Consider the following 20314-nt stretch of genomic DNA (forward strand, 5'->3'; position numbering starts at 1 on the left):
AGCGCTTAATCGCAATAGAGCGTCGCGTCAATGGTGAAGCAGCCTGTAAATTTTCATGGGACGTACACCAGAAAGTTTCGATTTAAAATTCATGTTTTGTTGAACAAGCGCTCGAAGGACTCACATCATTGGGAGAAATGCGAACAAAACGACAAATGCGGACAAAATTAATTTTTTTCAAAAGTGGTCCTGTATAGTTCTGGGTTTCACAGTGATTCAGTTTCTGCTAGTGATGATGGTAATCCTGATGGACAAAACGACATAGTATGTCATTTTGTCCGATACATGTCAATAAAATATATTTTTGAGATTAATATGGAATTTTGTTGATTGAATTTCACGTGGAACTAATGAGCTTATTTTCATGTTGTTTTGAACTCATTTTACACGTACCATGCATACGTGATATAACGTGAAATTCTGGTATGTATATTGTGAAAAATACGATATCCTTTCCTAATGAAATTCTTTCACCACTTCCTCAGTGGCAAGGCATAAGAAAGCCAGAAGCTCGCAAATGCACGTTAACGCCTTATTTTGACGAAACCAGGCTAAATCTGCTGCGACCATTCCACCCAAGAAGAAACAAGAAATTACCGAAATATTATTCAATGTTAAAAAAACCCTGTGGTAAAAAAAACAAGGCCGTTGAAAAATAAAAACGTCTTGGACAATGAAGAATTCGACACTGAACCGTATCAAATTAACACTAAAAATGAAGATGTCGATGACTGCCCCTAATTTATTGTAATGACGTTCTTTTTCGTTTCATACCTGATGAGCAGTGGCTGCGTTGCATGCAGTGTTTTCACTGAGCTTATACATCGTAAGCTACTGTCTCGAGAACCAAAACCTTCGTATTTTCGAACTTTGCATTCAAATATTATGTTTGTCATTATGTCTATTACTAGTATGTCATTTTGTCCTTAGTATACGGACCAAATGGATTATGTTAGAAGTTAGAATAATTCATGATATTTTTTATTTCAATTCAATTTTTAGCTTATAATACTTGAAAATAATTAACCAAAGTTAGTATTTCGCACCAAAATGGGAGTATTACTGCAATAACTAAAAATATATGATTGAAAAAGTAAACAGTATGTCATTTTGTCCTCATTTTCCCTACTTTTCCATTTTAATATTAATTTTTGTGATCAATTTTCAGAATGGCAGTATTCGCGCTAATCGTACCCTTGCAGCCACCCAGACCAATCGACAACACGATTTAAAATCGAGATCTAGATGTCTAGATAATCCGTATCGACTACCAAGTGGGACACTCCAAGTCGTCGTCTCCTATGTATGAAGGAATCGATCGAGAACCAACGTTTGCGGTGTGATAAGATAAATAGAAACCGATAAAGAAACCGTGTTTTGTGACTGCCTCGTGATACAGACTCTCTGACGAGATATGTCCATTTTGGACCAGAGCCGTGGTCTTCCCCATCTCCCCGTATTGCCACCAGGAGGACCGCCTATGCTGCCGCCGCATCCCATGGAGGGCCCCCCCAGCTCTGACGTCCTGTTGGCACTGCTGGCCAGGAACAAGGCGCTGGAAGGTGAGTGAGATGAGCTCTCCAGATAAGAGTTTTTGAATGACTAACGCGTGTGGGTACTTAGAAACGCTCCGATCAGTGGCGATCGCTGTAGGAAAGTCAATGGAGCACTGATCTACTGTTTTGTTTTCAAATATTTCCTTATGTTAATAATAACTGCGTGCAAGTTCCATAATTTGACCCGATGCAATAGTATATTCTAAAACAAGTTGCAGAATGGGCTCATATTCCAACACGAATGCAAGAGTGTTGGAATTGCCTTCTGCAACGAGTATTAGACGATATTTTCTCTATTTCAGTCAAGTTTTGTGAAATATTGTCGAAATTCAATCAAAAATGCAGATTATATATCCTAGTGACTTTTGTATTGTATCTTGGCAGTTGGTGTGACTGTTACAAAAATTGACAGATTACGGAATTTGAATATGAATCGTACGTTTCGAATTTTGAAATGATTTACAATTACGCATTAAATTCGTGAATAATATCTGACGAAATCGATTTAACACCACCAGAAAGAAAGTTCATTAGATATGGGTATATCCAAATTATATTATATTGACAATTATTGACATTTCTTGAAATTTGATAGGATTGAAAGTCAGTAGAGACAACCACAAAACGAAAAATATAACTGAAAACGATGCTGTAATGAGTTCATTACAGCACTGTAATGAACTCATTACGATACTGAAATAGAGAAATAAAATTACTTTATGAAAAATATCAACGTTAACCGGACAGCCTGTATAATTAACAACACGTGATTTTGAGTCCAACTATGCCAAAACCTCTTCCATTTAATTCTTCTTTGTGGAGGTACAGGGATCAACTTTGGAATTTCAAATGGATACCCTTTTTTATTTCAGATTCGTATTCTACGGCAAAAATACAAAAGGTTTTACTAACATCTCAAACGAATCGTCACAGATGACTCTCGGAGCTCTGTACCTTTTTTTGTATGTTGTTTCCTTTTCGAGAATTTTGACTGATTTAAGTTCTGCAAAAAAGTTATCCCGGTGTAGCGTCCGGTGCAACATAGTAAGACTAAACTCTTTTCGAGTAGGTAACTATCATTTTTATGAATAGATATCAAAATATTTCTTCATGAATATTGCTCATTGATACAATAAATTTTCAATGAAAAAAATATTGGCAGTTATGTTCCGAGTGCAAAGAGAATATTTTGATATTCAATCATAAAAAGTTCTTCCTGTCGGTATTGAATACTTATGGGCAAAGTATTGGAAATCAATCATTGCTGATATTTGTATTTACTCAAATTCACCAGAATCGGTTGAATCATTCGAAAATTATCACACAAAATAAAACTGAATTATAGGAGTACCATTTGGAAGCACATGTCGTTTTAGAAGGTCGATATTTTATTTTACTTCCATCAAGTAGACTAATTCGATATTTGTGAAATATGCTATCCTTTCTTGGCACTCAACATAACCTCATGATAATGCCTCGCATATGGAATTGGTATTTCCTGAAACTGATGTAGTAGAAATGGCTTTTTTGATAAACATCACTTTCGTCTTTAGTATGTAAGTGTGGTTAGGTGATGATTTTGTTGGGGTTAGGTTCGCCTCGTTCACGATCCTTGCATTTCATAAGCTGAAAATTATTGACCAAAATTAGAAAAATATACATTTTCTGGAAACCTGTTTTAGTGTCGAGTTAAACTTCCTATTCATATTGTTACATAATTTTAATATTCGTATTGAAATATGCTAGTAGTGCATGTTTTTTGTGAGATTTTCAAAGGATCAATCACAATTTTAATCAATAAAGGGTTTACATTGTAAACCCTTTATTGATTAAAATTGTGATTGATCCTTTGAAAGAGTAGGTTGTAAACTTTACAACCTACTCTTCGTATTTGTTTTACCTCTTGTTATGGGGTATGTGTAAGAATGATCGGCTATAGCTGAAGAAGGTGTATATATTTTGATTTAGATGAATTCTAATGATTTCTTTATTCGACAAGTTTTTGTTTTGTGTTGAAATTGTGAGTTTCATTCGATCATCAGCATCACTTTACTAATGTATCTCTAAAAGTGTCTTTTCCCTAGAGTGACCAAAATTACTGATTTATAAAATTCCCGATTCCCCATCTATCGTCAAAGATTGAATCGAATAAGACCATCGATTATTATCTATAGAAGCCAAAACTATAGGTACATCGTATTCAACATAAACACGGGAAATTATAGAGCGCTCTCATGGAAACTTGTTTGTAGTATGTTCAGAAAAGGAAATGGACAATACAGGCCTCGTGTCTCTGGCACGTGCTGCCAAATTGAATGCAGCAACTGTTAATCGTTGAGGAATACCCCCACGAAGGCCAACTGTTGACACCGAATTCACCACATAACACTTCCGGAAATTCGACAATGGCCTTCCTGTTACTCTAAATCTGTATTTCCGGTGGAATAGAATGGGAAGAAGGGGTGAATATTGTAATATCATGCGGGATTTATCGATTAACTGTTTTTGTTATACCTGTGGTACCAGGATAATATTTTTTTAGTATGTGTAGAATTAATTATATTTTCGACAATGCTGTAAATACTGCAGCTCTGAATTTTGTTTTCAATTTTCAATATCGAATGAGAAGTTATCATAATTATTAGACATTTTCTTGATATGTATTTATTTATATTTAGCCTCTCCATTCTTATATATCGTTTATATTAGTTATTTAAAATACAGGTGCAGAAGACATTGATATTCTTCCACATGCTCAAAATTCAGGAACTACGAAGTGGCGAGTTTTTGAAAAAAAGGAGAGTTCCGAGTACCAACATATAATAATATTATATAACCATGAAATCTGAGCGATATTCTCACATAATTTTGTTCTACAAAATGTTTTCCAGTTTTTTCCATGCTTCTCTGTCTTTTGATGTTCTCATCCATTGCTTGCCGGCTACATCGACTACATCGTCTATCCATCTTTTTCTCGGCCTTCCTATGCTTCTTTCTGTCTCTCGAGGTCTCCAAAACGTCACTTTGTGTGACCATCTCTCCACACTCTGCCTTGTAACATGTGCCACACACTGCCACCTAAGTTTCGCTATTCTACTCATGATGTCAGTTGCCATGATCTCTTTTCGTATATCGGTGTTCGGAATTCCATCCCTCAAGCTTATACCCAGCATTATCCTTTCCATGGCCCTTTGAGTTACTCTCAGTTGTTCTGCCACTTTTTTCGTTATTGCCATAGTTTCTAGACCATAAGTTTCCACTGGTTATGTTATCTATAGTGTTATCTATAGTGATACGAGCAATTATATTGCTTCAGTGATGCCGCGTTTATTCTTGTACTATTGTATGCTTTTTATGAATAAACGATATTATTATTATTATTATTATTATCTTCCTGACTAAGGCTCATTATTTTCGTTTTGTCAAGGTTCATCTTTAGTCCTATTTCCTTTCATTCATTATTTGGAATATCGATCTAAAAACATCCAAACGAAATGTATTCCCATGATTCTCAGAGGATGCCAACTCCCAATCGCCGATACCCTTGAAAGGCAAACAAAAGATCTTTTTTTTTACAATTCCAATATCCATTAAAACCCTGAAGTGCGTCTCCTCCTAAATGCGCGTTCTATGTCAGCATGTCACCGCTCCTCCTAAATATCTAATTACATAGTGTACGATAAAACACAAGTGTCGAGACGGGCCATCTTCTCCCCGTGCCCGTGGTAGCCATGGTCGGCGAGTGTTTGCCTGCTTTCCAGGCCACGTGCCGTACCCGCCCGGCACGTGAGGCGGGATTCCGGTTACACACCGGACTGGCCCTCGACGTATTTTCAGTTCACATGGGAAATCTGTTACAAGGGCTTAATCCTCCTTCGTTGGGCATAATTGAGTTAGAATCGATGCGCTTTTCAATCCTCGGGCTTGGATTTGCGTGCCGTGCCGAATCTGAGGCGATCTCCTCTATACGCAGCAGTTTGTCTTAACCCCGTGTTGGCGTCTGGGGGGAAGTCTATCAGCGGAAGATTCACGGTTTGACTTGATTTTTAAGCCACTCGACTTGGTTTCACTCGATATCAATGGAGCACTGATCTACTGTTTTGTTTTCACATATTTCCTTATTAATTGAGTGCAAATTCTATCATTTGACCCGATGCAAATGAAATTACGTTATGAAAAATACCAACGTTAACTGGACAGCCTGTATAATTAACATCACGTGAAACATATGCCCTATAAGATAGTGGTCGTTGTGCACACTTCTACTTGCTTTAGTCGCGCTTATCGATTTTACAGGGTATCCCGGCCCATCGTGACTCTTCTCAGATCTGGAAAAAATATACCAGGTGATTTTTTAAGTTAAATCAGTCGAAAATATCGAAAAGTAAACTTATCACTGAAAAATAATTCGACTAAAAAGTTGATAATTTTGAGTCTAACTATGCCAAAACCTCTTCCATTTAATTCTCCCTCGTGGGGTACAGTGATCAACTTTGGAATTTCAAATGAAAACCCTTTTTTTATTTCAAAATCGTATTTTACGGCAAAAATACAAAAGGTTTTACTAACATCTTTCACGAATCATCACAGATGGCTCTGTAAGCTCTCTAACTTTTTTTTTGTAAGTTGTTTCCTTTTCGATAATTTTGACTGATTCAACATCGTAAGACTAAACTTTTTTCGAGTAGGTAACTATCCTTTTTATGAATAGTTATCAAAATATTTTTTCATGAATATTGCTCATTGATAGAATAAATTTTCCATAAAAAACAAATTGGCAGTTATGTTTCGAGTGCAAAGAAAATATTTTGATATTCAATCATAAAAAAAAATTGTATCTCGAGAACAGTGAATATTTTTGATGTTACACATGTATACCTTTTTTTGAAGAATCAATAATAAAAGATATAAATAGAGGAATTCCTCCGATGTCTTCAATCAAAAAAAAAAAATACATATTTATATTAACTCAAAAGGACATAATAAATAGACCAAAGTAAAATATAGCACTTTTTCAAATAAAAAAAAGTGTTCCCAAAATTGGATACCCTATCCAAAATTGGAACCTATTTTTCCAAGCAAAAATCACACACATAAGCGTTCGTTTTCTCACTACCAGCACAGTCTTCGTGTGTCCATCGGAAACAAATTGAACACTGTACCCAGGCTTCTCCATGTTGGTCTGCTGAATAGTTTCCAGTGCAGAAAATACACGTTCGTCATCGTTTTCATCTGCATGCATATCTGAGTCATCGTCATAAACAATTATTATATTATTATTACCGCTGCGGAACCAGCTTTACGTCCCCTGTTCGAAGTAGGTTCCGAACTGCAGGATGGTGAAGGTGAAAAATCTTGAACTTTTACAAGGTTCGACCACCTTTTAGTTTCAACACTGCCATCGGTTTGTTGTTTCGAGGGAGTACTTTCAATAGATAGTTGAATTGAGGTGCTATTGTTTTTGTTTAATTCGGATGAAGAAGTGTTATCGGGAGTCACTTGACGAGGTGGAGTTCTCTCTCTCTGTCTTTCTATAAGAAAATCCTAATTTTGGATATCCAATTTTAGGAAGCCTCTCCTATCCAAAATTAGGCAACCACTAGACTGTAGGTTAGGTGATTAATATCAAAACGTCCATAAGAGTAATTCTTATTTCAAATACATAGGCATATTCTACAACTATTCTAATAAATTCTCGTAAACTTACACTATCCTACGCTAGGTACTCGCCTTTTTATAACTTTTTACACGAGGTGAATCAAAAAACTCGTTGTTACAAATAAACACATAATATTATTGTGTCACCTAGTATTTAACAGTCGAACTATGTGCTTCACACGGGATCATTTTATGTTGGGGGTGCTTCGTTCTGTGGATTTAATCAAAGAAAACTGTAAACGTATATTAGGATAATGCAGAATCCAAAAATTGGCAACTATCCAAAATTAGGCGACTTTCCTCTAGTATTCATTCTTGGCCACCTTCTTTTGTTTTCGAGTTATAAGCGAAAATTGGAAAAATGGCGATATCGAAAAACATTTATATCTTCGTTAATACTGAGAATAGAGCTCTGAAATTAAAACATCAGGCACTTTTTCACGTAGAATCCAGTGGCGTGCTTGTCTTTTCAAAAGGATCTTTAATTACGAAGGTACGACCCAAAGTTATCTTTTTTCAAATGGCAACACTAGATTTCTGTGCCATTTTTTGAAAGCTCAATTTTTCCAATGCAATTTTTTTCTGGAAGCGTGCGCGCTTCTTTCCTCCAGAATAATTTTTTTGTGAACCACTGGTAGTTTAGAAAAATTCAAAAGAAACTCTGGTGCAGTACTAAACTTTTTGACCGGTTGTAGTTCTGTTGTATCTGCAATCGATTCCGAGAAAAAAAATCGAACAGCTCTCTATAGTTATTCTCAGGAAAATCCAAATAATTATAAAGATCCGGTTAGGTAGCTGTGATAAATAAATTAATAATTAACACCCTGTATCTCAGAAACAAAGCGCTTGAGGGCTCATGTTTATGGGCCATTTTATTTTTAAAATTATCCAAAGAATTTCTCATTTTCCGTAACTTCAATTCAAGAACACCCAGTAGAACACCCATAAGAACAATCGAAATGTTAATAAAAGAAAAATATTTCGAGTGATTTGGTTCAAACCTCGTTTTCAAACCTTTTTTTCTCACATTATAGATATGAGTAAACAATGTCGTCAAAAATTTTTTTTCGATTGGTATATGATAGTGCACTAATGCCTCCGGGTTCGTCCATATATCTTTTGGTAATTTTATTCCTAAGAGTTCTTCTGGGAATGTTGTACTCGTCGGAAACTGTCTGTATTGAAATGTTTTCATTTCGAACTGCATTGATTGCTCGGATTAGTAATTTTTCCGTAAAATTACTATATTTCCTTGCATCCAACTTCTTTTTGTATCGATCACCCATAATTGTGCCTCAAAATAAAACAGGTGAAACAAATTTGGTATGTGGCAATATCTCCCGCCAAAGGGCCACAATAGAAAAATTTCCCGAAATGTCGAAATCCTCTCAAACCAAATGTTATTATAATAAGTTTATTCATGAATTGATTCAATTTTATACGGATGGAACTTTGTGTTTATGTAAACTCCTGAAAATGTTATATTGGCTGATACCGGAAGCTGCAGAAAGTTGTACAGTTTGCTTTGTTTGACAAAAGTTGGACATATTCATATTGTACTAATACCGCCACAGCTGCTCCTTCATCATTTCAATGGGGGCCTTTTTTTATCCATCACTGAACCCGTCTCAACAAATTTTGAAATCAATTTCATTACATACTTGTTCGATTTTATTTGACTCGAAATACCAAAATGTGATTACATTTGGCTCGAAGTACCAAAACTGTTACTCAGTGGCGACGCCAGCTTTCAAAAACAGGGGTGACCAAGAGGGCACCGGATTTTTTTTGGGGGGCCAAAGTAAAGCGAAATTATAGTTCTGCTAACCTTTTAGCATTAGTATGTCAAATTTTAGGGGTGGCAGCAGGATTTTAGGGGGCGAATGGGATCATAGAACCATTAGAACTTAAGAATACAATTGACTCGTGACCAAGCTTGTCGCCACTGTGGTTTATTAAGTCACTGTAGATCGTCCTACAGTGATTTTGTTTTATTTAGTCACTGTAGATCGTCCGAATCCAAAACAACCGCCATCTACCATGTTCGGAACTACAAGACGTATCCATCTCATGGAGAATCTCAAGTCACATTTACAAAGCAACAATTCGAAGTAACCTATGGCTGCGTTCAGCAGAATTCTTTCGTATCAACTTGTAATTCTGAATTACTGAGTGATTCGTACCTGTCATTTATTTTCTCATGTTTCTTTGGGATCTCCGTTGTTTCATTCAGTTTTTTTCTTCATTATTTTCTTTTGATTTTTTTTTGGTATTTTTACAGATTCGACCAGACTAAAAATATTTCCGACTTATATTTTGGCCAAATCGACTAATTTTCAGTTGTCTTCACATTCATTGTATCCAAAGCAGAACCAACCATTTTTTTAACATCTTGACTCTTAACGCTGGATAAGTTTTCTCAATTTTCAAGTTCATGTTCCTAACCGACTTGGTAAGGACGAAAAGAATACAATCAAAAATATCAAATGTGACATGCAAAAAACTTCAATCAAACCATCCTCCTTACTAACGGATATTAATAACTTTTTCAAGAAAACCATGGGATCGATCCATCAATCTTTTTGTTATGATGAAAGTCATCCTCGACTCAGAATGTACCAGCATAATTGGGGCTATCAGGTTCAATTATCAACCTAATTCGCTGAAGTATCGGCAGCTGAACTCGACGGGGTGTCTCCGAGCCTTTGAACCCCATCTATTTTCACGTATTAGCCGAGAAGGTTTGCAAGTTGGCTTTGTTTCATCATCTGGTGTGTCGTGATCTCCTAGCTTGTACCGACGTTATGGTATGGTTTCTTCTCTACAGGGTCGGAGTTGATGTGTATCATGAGAAACAGTATTATTCAATATTTATAGGTATGCTGATTATTCTGCATAAAATAGGAACTCGACTTCGTAGAGCTCAGAGCTAATCAAATTTGTTCATGATACTTCATTTTACGATGGGAAAGTATAGCACTTATTGATTTAAGTATGTTATCTTAAATCACTGAGGGCATTTCCGAATTGAAAGGTTCCCAGACCAGGGCAATGAGGAACATTTTTATTTCTTCATCAAAAATTAAGTTATTTTGGATATTATTGATCCACTTTCACCATTTACTTCGAATATTCTTTGATTTACAGTTACATCCAGAAAGCGGTAGCAACAAAATTGTTTTTTTCATATGTCTCTATAGCCAAACGCTAAAAATAAATATCAAATATGGAATACTTTCTTTTCTTCGCATGTTCGATAGTCAAAGCTGATTTTCAGGCTCTTTATATTTTTACGACTATACAGCAAAGAATTAATAATTATAATAATAATATGGTTTATTCTGTAAGCTACAGGGTATATACAGATATACAATTATTTGCTGTTTAGTCGTAAAAATATAAAGAGCCTGAAAATGTGCTTTGAATATATCCCGAGTATGGTATCAGACATAAAGGTATACCTAGTCTGTTTACTAACTCACAGAACAACGAAATTTCAACAATCATCTAGGTATGCTGGAATCAAACTTTCAATCACCAACCAAAGCGAATTGAACAGCTTGAGTATTTAAAGTTGAAAAATATTATGGTTATATAGCAACGGAGAATAATTTTGTTTCACATAAATTGAAATTTTCAGTTTGAATATTTTTCTTGTTCAATTCACTTCTTGGATAGTCAAAGCTGATTTTCAGGCTCTTTATATTTTTACAACTAAACAGCAAAGAATCAATAATTATAATAATAATAATAAAAATATGGTTTATTCTGTAAGCTACAGGGTATAAACATTGAAGATATACAATTATTTGCTGTTTAGCCGTAAAAATATAAAGAGCCTGAAAATGTGCTTTGAATATATCCCGAGTATGGTATCAGACATAAAGGTATACCTATAAATATTATGGTTATATAGCAACGGAGTATAATTTTGTTTCACATAAATTGAAATTTTCAGTTTGAATATTTTTCTTGTTCAATTCACTTCTTAGCTGTAGATAATATATGAATGCATATTTGTCTCATGGTAAGAACTAAATGATTATGATTATCAACCAATTTATAAGGAATTATTACATGAAAATGAAATATGTAGGGGACAGTGGCGCAGGAAATGGTTTTATTATAATTCATCAAATATAAGGGAGATTTGATATTTTTATCACATGAAAAAAAAAAGAAATGGCAGCATTCTCACAGTTGAAAATGAAGAGAAAAAATTTTCTTTTTTCCACAACACCGAAATTCTTTTTTGACAAGAAGCTACCGTTTTATTTTTATTTATTTCACTTTCGAGTAAACCATTAACAGAGTTGTGGCAGAAGGATTCAACTGGCTATAGTTTTCATAACTGACTAAAAGGTCTAACAGATGCTTCGAGGAGTCGGTATAAAAATAAATTAACATGAAGAAGTATTAGCTTATCAATCTCTCCTATCAAATTTAAATGCTGAGCACCAAGAGATCAAGATGTAAAAAATCATTTCTTAAAATTATGTAACATAAGATATTTTTATGATGATTAATATTTTTTCTATAGTTTGATGGCATCGTCTGCCCCGACGGTCATTAGTGAACAATATTTAGAAATTTTGCTTAATATCGTTAGGTGATCATTAAATTTCAATGTAATATCAAAAAAAGAAAGAAAAATAAAATTTGCCGTGTTTCTCATTCCGAAAGAAAAATTGGGTTCTAAATTCAACAGCAACATTCTTTTTTCCAAAGTCCAACCCTTATATCACATGATCTGTAGTGCTATATTACAGTCTGGCTTCTTCCCTTCAAATGTAACAACTACCACTAAACCATCTGCCGCCGTCTATGATTCACCCTACATAATGTTATGGTCATTTACCTATCTGACTTTTGATCGAAATTAGTGCCTTCGTCCTAAAACTTGAATAAAATATGAACGCAACCAAAAATAACGTGTCAATACACTTACGTAATTGAAATAACTTCGTTTTGACTATACATATTTCATGATACAAGTGTTTTCATTAGGGGTTGTTCCTATGTGGAGTGTTTTACTCTTTCGTTCTGGTCGATTGGTCTAAAAGGACATCATCAGGCTATTGATAATATGGATGAGAATGTTTTGAAGAACTAGCCATAAATATCAGCTCAACGAAAAAAATTTATCGGATAAGCAAAAACGTTTTTAGTGTTCCGTTCCAGTAGAACTTCAATAGCCTTTTAAATTGAACCTTTTCGGGTTTCCCTTTTCAAACGAAACATTTTCAAAATCATTTCATATACAAACTATTTAAATCCAATCGTACCAAAATTGAATCCGTTCATTTCATCCAGAGTTTTTGAAGAATTATTTGCTGAAAATGTTTGCAAAATGCACTTGCTGCTTGAGATTCCGATCCATGAACTTGAAATATGGGAAAATAAATTGTTCAAAAACTATGAAAAATTGATATATAAATAAATAATGCTCTTCATTTCGAACCATCATGCTACATGACATTGTAATCATTTAGAAGTGCAATTGTGTCAAAGTTATGTTCTCATCCAGGAGAGTTATGTATGAAGTTTTCCTCGATGCTATATCGTTCCATTTCTACTAGCATTTTGTAGATCTTTCTTTATACATTGATGTTAGTTTCTGATCGGATTTCTATTGGGCAGTGGTTGAAATATTTAGTTGATTTTTACTGTGGCCCCTTTTCCATTTTTGTGAGCCTGTGTGCCGGGTAGGATATCTGTGATGTTCTTGTATTGTAGTGCTGAGTTCTGTTTACAGTATCATATCTCCTGTTCTTAAAAAGAAAAAGTATATTCACATATACACATTTATATGTATAGCATTTGTTGTTAAAAGGCCATTCTGTTTAAATTTACTTCTGCATGAATCCTTGGACTTCAACCGAGGATAATTCATAGTGCTCTTTTTTGTATCTTGAGAATATCCTTTATTATTTGAGCTTGCTCCATATATAATAGAATTCCATATCTTATTTTCGATTCAAATGAGGTTTGATAGATTAATTTTAAAGATTTCAAGTCTAAATACTGTTTAATACTCTCAGAAGATGACAAGTTTTTGAAAGATGTTTCGATAACTCTTGAATAATATATTCTGTCCAGCTTAACTTTTCATTTATCCACAATTCAAGGAATTTTGTTGTTTCACTGAATTGTATCTTAGAGTTTGGCAATTTAAGATATTTTGGGGTATCATTGCCTTCATGATCAGTTTTGAAAAGGATGATGCTTGTCTTGTCTACATCCATACTCAATTTGTTTTTGTTTAACCAATTTTCTGTTCTATTCAGAACTGTTTCTGCCATGATAGTCAATTCAGGGATAGTATTTGCTTTCAGTAATATATTTGTATCATCGGCATAATTAAGGATTTCAGTTTTCAGAATTACCTTTGTCCTTCATATGTATGTGAATAACTAATCGCATCTTTTGAGTTTCAATTTATTTCAAGCGCTTGTAGAAAAAATGTTGTTCCTAACTCTCACGGCAAAATATCACTTCCCTATTCCGTTCAATGTTTGTGAGCTTCCTCGAATAATTTTTTTTGTAATAAAGAACCCATTTAATTCTTTTAGAATAAAGTTTATAAAACAATGAAAAATTAAACTTCTGTTCGCAAAAAAAAGATTACGAGCAATATATCTTCTTATTGTTCCTCTCTTCGCAGTGGTGTTATCAACTATTTTTCTGATCTGAAGAAAATCTTGCTGAATAATGCAATATTTGCTTAGAGAAGGGTACTCACTAGAGATATAGCTTCTTCATTATGTTGTTTAACCATCTTAATCATTTCTTTTGATTAGAGCGGGCAATTTCTCTTACTTTTGTTATATTATAGTAGGTATTATACATTTACGATAGCAACAAATCGAGAAATAAAATAATATAGCATTGTGTACAAGTAAAATTTAACTCATACATTTCTTAACACTTATAAATGACATTTTTCAGAGCAAGTTTCTAAACGACGAACGCTGAGTAAATTTCTGATCATATCGCCATACTCTACTCTCTGAGTAAGTTTATGAATGCAGCCCTGAACTACTGGTGACAATAAAATTAGAATGTTTTGGTTATCTTTGAGAAGCAACCTCAAAAAATTCTTTATCATAATGTTCTATAAACAAACTTTCTCTTAATGGTACTTTTTTATTGTGGGGGGAAGGGAGTTGTTGCAGCCCCAAAGCCCCTCAATCTGCGCTAGTCTCAGAACATGTCATCTTTCTTCTCGAATCCCTCATGGCTCAACATTTCCGTAGAGCTCATTATTTTCTTTTGAACAAATAGAATCCGATGAAATCATCATTCTTCCATATGTGCACCAAAATAAACAAAACAAACAGAATTAAAATTCATACAAATAAAGCGACTAGTATAATGAAATCAAACCGCAGGGGTGGAGTAGTTTACATAGAGGGTTGAATAGAGACGAGTGGCTTTTATATGGTCCTTCCTGATGCTTTGATATATAATTTGTACCTCGCTTCGACAAGCTCATTCAACGGGATCTCTAGAGAGATAATTTAGGAAGGAATATTGATTAATAACGCAATACGAACAAACGGATGATTTCATACGGGAATTTGTTACATTAGGGAATTCTCTGTGAGGACCACTAATTATGACATAGGTACCTTAAGCCCACAGCTGGTTTTTCAGAGATCATCAAGATCGGGTAACTGAATATACTTTGCACTATTGTTCCTAGGAAACAGCGGGCTATCATTCGTCTCACATGTTTTAAGTTTTCGAATTTCGAACAGATCATAGTCTTACAATTAGGTTAGATTCACTCATGAAGAATTTGGGGTCGAAATCAAATTTGACCAATCGTCTTCCGTGTGCACGTATATCTCGAACGAAATGTGCTAGAGACATGAAAGTGTCAAATACTGGGTTATTCATGTCGAGGTCAGCACAGCATTTAGGCCTCTCTCAAGGCATGATATGGTGCAGTTTGCATCTGTATATTGGCATCTCCGTCCTCATGAGGTTCAGTTAATACAAGAATTAAAGCCAGCTGACCATGAAATGAGTAGAATAACTCGAATCGATAGAAGTTTGAACTTCAAATTTCGAGTGTTCCCAAATTCAAACACAGAACACTATAATGACAAAAAAATCCTAAATCTATGTATAGGTTCCTTAAAAGTTCGAATAATCTATGATCTAACCTAAGACATTTATTTACATTGTTATTGTTAAATGGTATGTTAGCATAAAATGATAATCATCATAGATTTGAAGAAACCCAGAATATTGAAGTTCCGTACATATTTTCAAAGAATTTGAATATCATACCCCAAAAAATTGTGTGGATACAAAATAAATCATTGTGCATTCTGATAGAACCAGTAGGTTCGAAATTTTCAGGCTATTGAAACTTTCTAGTCTCTAGATTTTTTCGTTCGAGAGTTATTGTCTTTAAGTAAGGAAATAATTGAATTTGATAAGTGAGGCCAAACTTGGCTCAAAATTCGAAAAATTCAAACGCGTCGTGACAAAATTGTATGGAGTTATTGTTGGAACGACAGCTCCAAAAATTAAATCAACTAAATCCAAGATTCGAATAACCAGTTATGAATTTAAAAGTTCTTCTGCATTAGATCATTAAATTGTATAAGATGGACAGGATAAACAGAGAACTAATTTCATCGTTTCAGTGGATTTTCCCAGGTAAGTGATTCTTTAAAGGCTATAGAAAAAGTCAATTACCTATTCCAATCCCCTCAACTATCGATTTTGGATAAAAGTATCAGAGTCGTCCCCTGAAACTGTCTTTATGAGTACATTTCGATCCTATTATGTGAAAAGTGGAATGGACATCGGACACCAGATGGTTGAAGCTGATTTCTGACTATTTCCCCTAGCTATTGGATTCATAGAAACCATCAATGGGTAACAGGTAACAGAGTGCGACAGGTGGTCCGATAGTAACGCACACATAAAAGGAAGTCATTCATATAAATAAGTACTTCGTTTTTTTTATATTTAATTAGGAGACATGTTCTGGATGAGTGGGGTTGAGAGTTTTATATTGGAATTGAAGGATCCTTCCATGATGTGTAACATTATACCATACCCAGATAATTTCCCTTCTTCTACTAAGAGTGTCGTCCTCTTTCTCTTCAATAGTCCTCAAAGCATTGCGAGCAGAAGCCACCTGAGGACCAATCCATTTTATTATATGTCTATGGGCCCTCTAGATTTCCCTATTTGAATCCTTTGGGGTTATTTGAGAAGTTAAGTGTATGCAACGTAAGTGAATAACATCGAAGAGTTGCAAGACCGGATTGAACCATCCTGTCAAATGATCCGAGCACAACAACTAGGTCTTTTCGAAAGAGTGCGTAATTTCTTCATTCAACGATGTACTTTCTGCATTGAAATGGAAGGTGGTCAAATAAATGGAAGATCTTCTGAAAAAAACTAGAAGTCAAAAATAGGTCAAATATCTTCTGTAATTTATCGTATGCGGTTGCGGTATTAGTTGATCTCATATCTCCAAAACGGCTCATTTGAGGACCCATAGTTATATGAAACTTCTCACTTATTTTTCGGTCTAGTATTAGCTCCAAAAATATTGAAACGTTGCTTTTGAATACCATACATATTTTGTAAACCTTATCTGTTATCGTTGTTGTACTAGCAATCCTGTCTCTCGGAGGCGATGTGTGTGGTATTCTACTATTCTAGCAATACCCTGTGTCTATCTGGATCTCGTTCTTCGAAAAATTACAACTCAGCCCAGTAGTGAGTACCATTAGCGTCAAGATGCTTGAGTCAACTAGATTCACGTTTTTCTTCTACTCCAACAATCTGTGATCTATGATTTTGAGACGACAGCATATATCAATGGTCATAGTTATGTTGAAATTTATTCATTTATTTATTTATTTGAGAAAATAGGAATACAAACAGGATATACCCACAGAAGTATTCACAAATTAGAACTAAAAAATGTATCGTACAAAAAAAATTAAAAAAAGGAGAAAATTCCAAGGGCTCTCTTAATTCAAACTCAAAGAACCATGCAGCTCCAGAATCCGCAGAAAATAACATTTGAGCCCATGTCTTAAAGAAGACAAGGAGGTATTAAACAGATCGATTTCATTGGAATCAAATTCATTTGATAAGGACATCATTCTACACAATCCAATATTTTTACATACATTCGTCCTCCTGAATGGAATATAAAACAAGCCATGAGATCTAAGCCTAACCTAACGGTATAAGAGATTCATATTCTCTCTAGAAGATCTGGAACTTGTAAATAATTTTTGATAATTTTGAATACAAAAACGACATCCGAGATCTTCCGTCGATCCTCCAGAGCAATGAGACCAAATCTTTTACGAGCTTGTGTATAATCATGGTTGACTATTATAAAACTATTTCTATAAGCCAAATATCTCATGAATCTTCTCTGAACTCCCTCCAACCGATTGATACTGCGGATTCCATATTACAGATGCAAAGATCAATCTACTGTAAACGAAGAAATAATATAAACGCATAAAAGTACTGTTGCTACTGAATGATCGGCTTTGTCGAAAAATATAACCCAACATCTTATTGCATTTACTTATTATTGATTCAATATGTTGATCGAACAACAACATGGAGTCGAGCCTCGTCCCCAGATCTGTAGTAGAGGATTCTCGACGTAGCAAACCATTGCGGGCAGAATAAGAAAATTAAAATTTATTAATGTTTCTAGTATAAGTGATAACGAAACATTTTCGAGAATTTAAAAAAAAAAATAATTGATTCTACAATATTCCTGAAGCCTATCCACATCTCCCTGAACCAATATGCAGTTCTCAAGACTCTCAATCCTAAAAAATGTAGGAAGAATCGCGTTTTCAACTAGGTATGAACGATGTTGATGGAAAGTTGACACGTCGTTGTAGAGGGTAATGTGAGATTGGATTTGAAGTTGAGATACGTAAATATAGGAATGTTCAAGACACGGTTTGAAGGTTATTGTTTTTGTTTTTTGTAAATGAACTCCACTTATACATAGAAGTGAGGCTCTATGCGCCTTACCTTACTCATTTCCTTCTTAACTGCATCTAGATTTATACCATGTCGTCAAGGTTATATTCACTTCTCAATACGTCGCAACTATGGGAAATTCAGGGATCTTATTCTTTCATTAAAACGTGAGTTATACAATAATCTCTTTTATCTACTCCTATTGAATAATATATTCATCATTCAAGTGCTTTTGAGCAATTAATAGTATATATTAACAAACAGCGTGAGTTATAATTACTCACTACTATAACTCACTATAATGAATCGGAAAATATGGATCTGTGCTTCTATACTTCTCTGCTTCTATTCGATTGGTGGAAAGGGAACATTACATTATTGTTATTGAGGGGAGGAATGTCCGAGGGAATGTCACTTTAATAATTTTGACGTTTTCATATTTTTGTGAATGTTTTGCTGAAAACGACTAATTCAGATAGTGAAGATGAAATATTATATAGATATGCATTTCCAAAACACAAACAGCTAATGTTACCATACAGAATTACTTGCCCGAAAAAAATATAAAGGAGTTTGAAAAAATGTATTGGTGTAGCAGTAAGATCATTAAGTCATCGTTCACAAGGAATGTTTTTTGGTATATTTTAATGCATTTTTATAGGCATTTATTTTTTTTCAATAAAGTTCTATGTCTGTACTCTGTACGAGTACAGTTCGATTGTGATTGGTGACACTAAGTTTCCATCTCTCTTGTACTCGGGATCGAACACATATGTTAGTTCCCGTTCCTTCTGTCTATATTCTAAGTTTGTATTTTTTTCTTAGTATTTATTGATATAGTCGTAGATAAAGTATAGTATTCAACTTGCGATAATGGTCATAACTGAATTGATGGAATACAGCACTCACCTGCGGCTCGTGCTGCAAACTTCATCTGCGTGAGTTATGACCTACATTACCGCTCGTTGAATAATATAATATTATTGCAATCATCAAGCAATAAAATGTAGTAGTAGCCGAGAATTTCAGAGAAATATAGATGCAAAAACGTTCAACTAACCACCTGTCAAAGCAGCAACAACTTGCCGTAGCGCAGATGTTAATCTGCGAGGAGAAATCCCAATTTTCGAGAAGGCCCGATAAACCTCTTTCAGACAAAGAATGTTCCGTTCTAATTCACTTCCTTCCCGTGCAATCTGTCAAGCTCGGTGCGCGAAAATAGAGGGGTGGAAAACCCTTCGAATGCTGCTCTCATTCATGGGTCCTGATTAGGGACAAAATGTTCGATGCTTTCCTAATCAAACAAAACCTGCTGACTTTTAGCAACAAAGGCTTCCCCCGCCCAAAACGGCATGATTGAAGCCCTGTAATGTCGGCTTACTGAACCCCACATTATCTGGGAGAGCGTTTTCTCCCGGTAGCCGTTCACTTGTTCTATAGATGTATAGCTTACACCCTCGCTCTTTGTGAATCAGTCGAATATGTTCGCTGAATTGTTTAAACGAATCCCAGTTTCCCTTAATTTAGGGGCTGGATATGGGCTGCAGGAATTAACTTTTTTGACGAAATCCTCATAGTCCTGCGATATTGAGCATTACACTTCAAAATATATTACGAGAAAATATGCTAGAAACTGATATAAACCTATATTTTGGAACTTAGTTGTTAATTGAACAGAGCATCGCAGAACAGAAAGAAGTACTTAATGGTCAACTGTACATGTTAAAATTAGTCAATGAAAAATAGTCAACATTACTATGATAAAAATACAAACTGAAACTATACATACAACAAAAATACGGAAACAACTGTGTAGCAATTTAACTAGACCAGCTGATTCCATTGACCGAAGGAATTCATCTACGGTGAAGAAAGTTCCATCGACCAAAAATTTTCGGATACTGCTCTTGAAGCTTCTCGTTTTTTTCACAGTTTCCGGTAGTTGGTTTTAAAAAATAACAACCCAATATTTGAAACCTTTCCTGGGAATATTTAGTCTTCTGTAGACTGTTCTCAAGGCAGTTCGTTTGCGAGTGAAGTATTGATGGCGATCTTCACAGAACTGATAATTTGCATATTTTAATGACCGTACATTAAACATTCAA

At 34.8% G+C, this 20314-nt stretch overlaps 1 protein-coding gene across 2 annotated transcripts in view; it reads left to right on the forward strand.

Moving 5' to 3' along the window:
• Positions 1-20314, forward strand: part of LOC123678306 (LIM/homeobox protein Lhx3) — a 91406-nt gene that overhangs the window by 15645 nt on the left and 55447 nt on the right. For both annotated transcript variants that reach the window (XM_045615288.1, XM_045615289.1), the window contains exon 2: positions 1169-1562. In XM_045615288.1, the coding sequence (XP_045471244.1) occupies positions 1415-1562 (148 nt within the window). In that variant the 5' untranslated portion in view covers positions 1169-1414. The remainder of the gene's footprint in view (positions 1-1168; positions 1563-20314) is intronic.

This window comes from Harmonia axyridis, chromosome 4, assembly GCF_914767665.1.
Source record: "Harmonia axyridis chromosome 4, icHarAxyr1.1, whole genome shotgun sequence".
Lineage (NCBI taxonomy): Eukaryota > Metazoa > Arthropoda > Insecta > Coleoptera > Coccinellidae > Harmonia > Harmonia axyridis.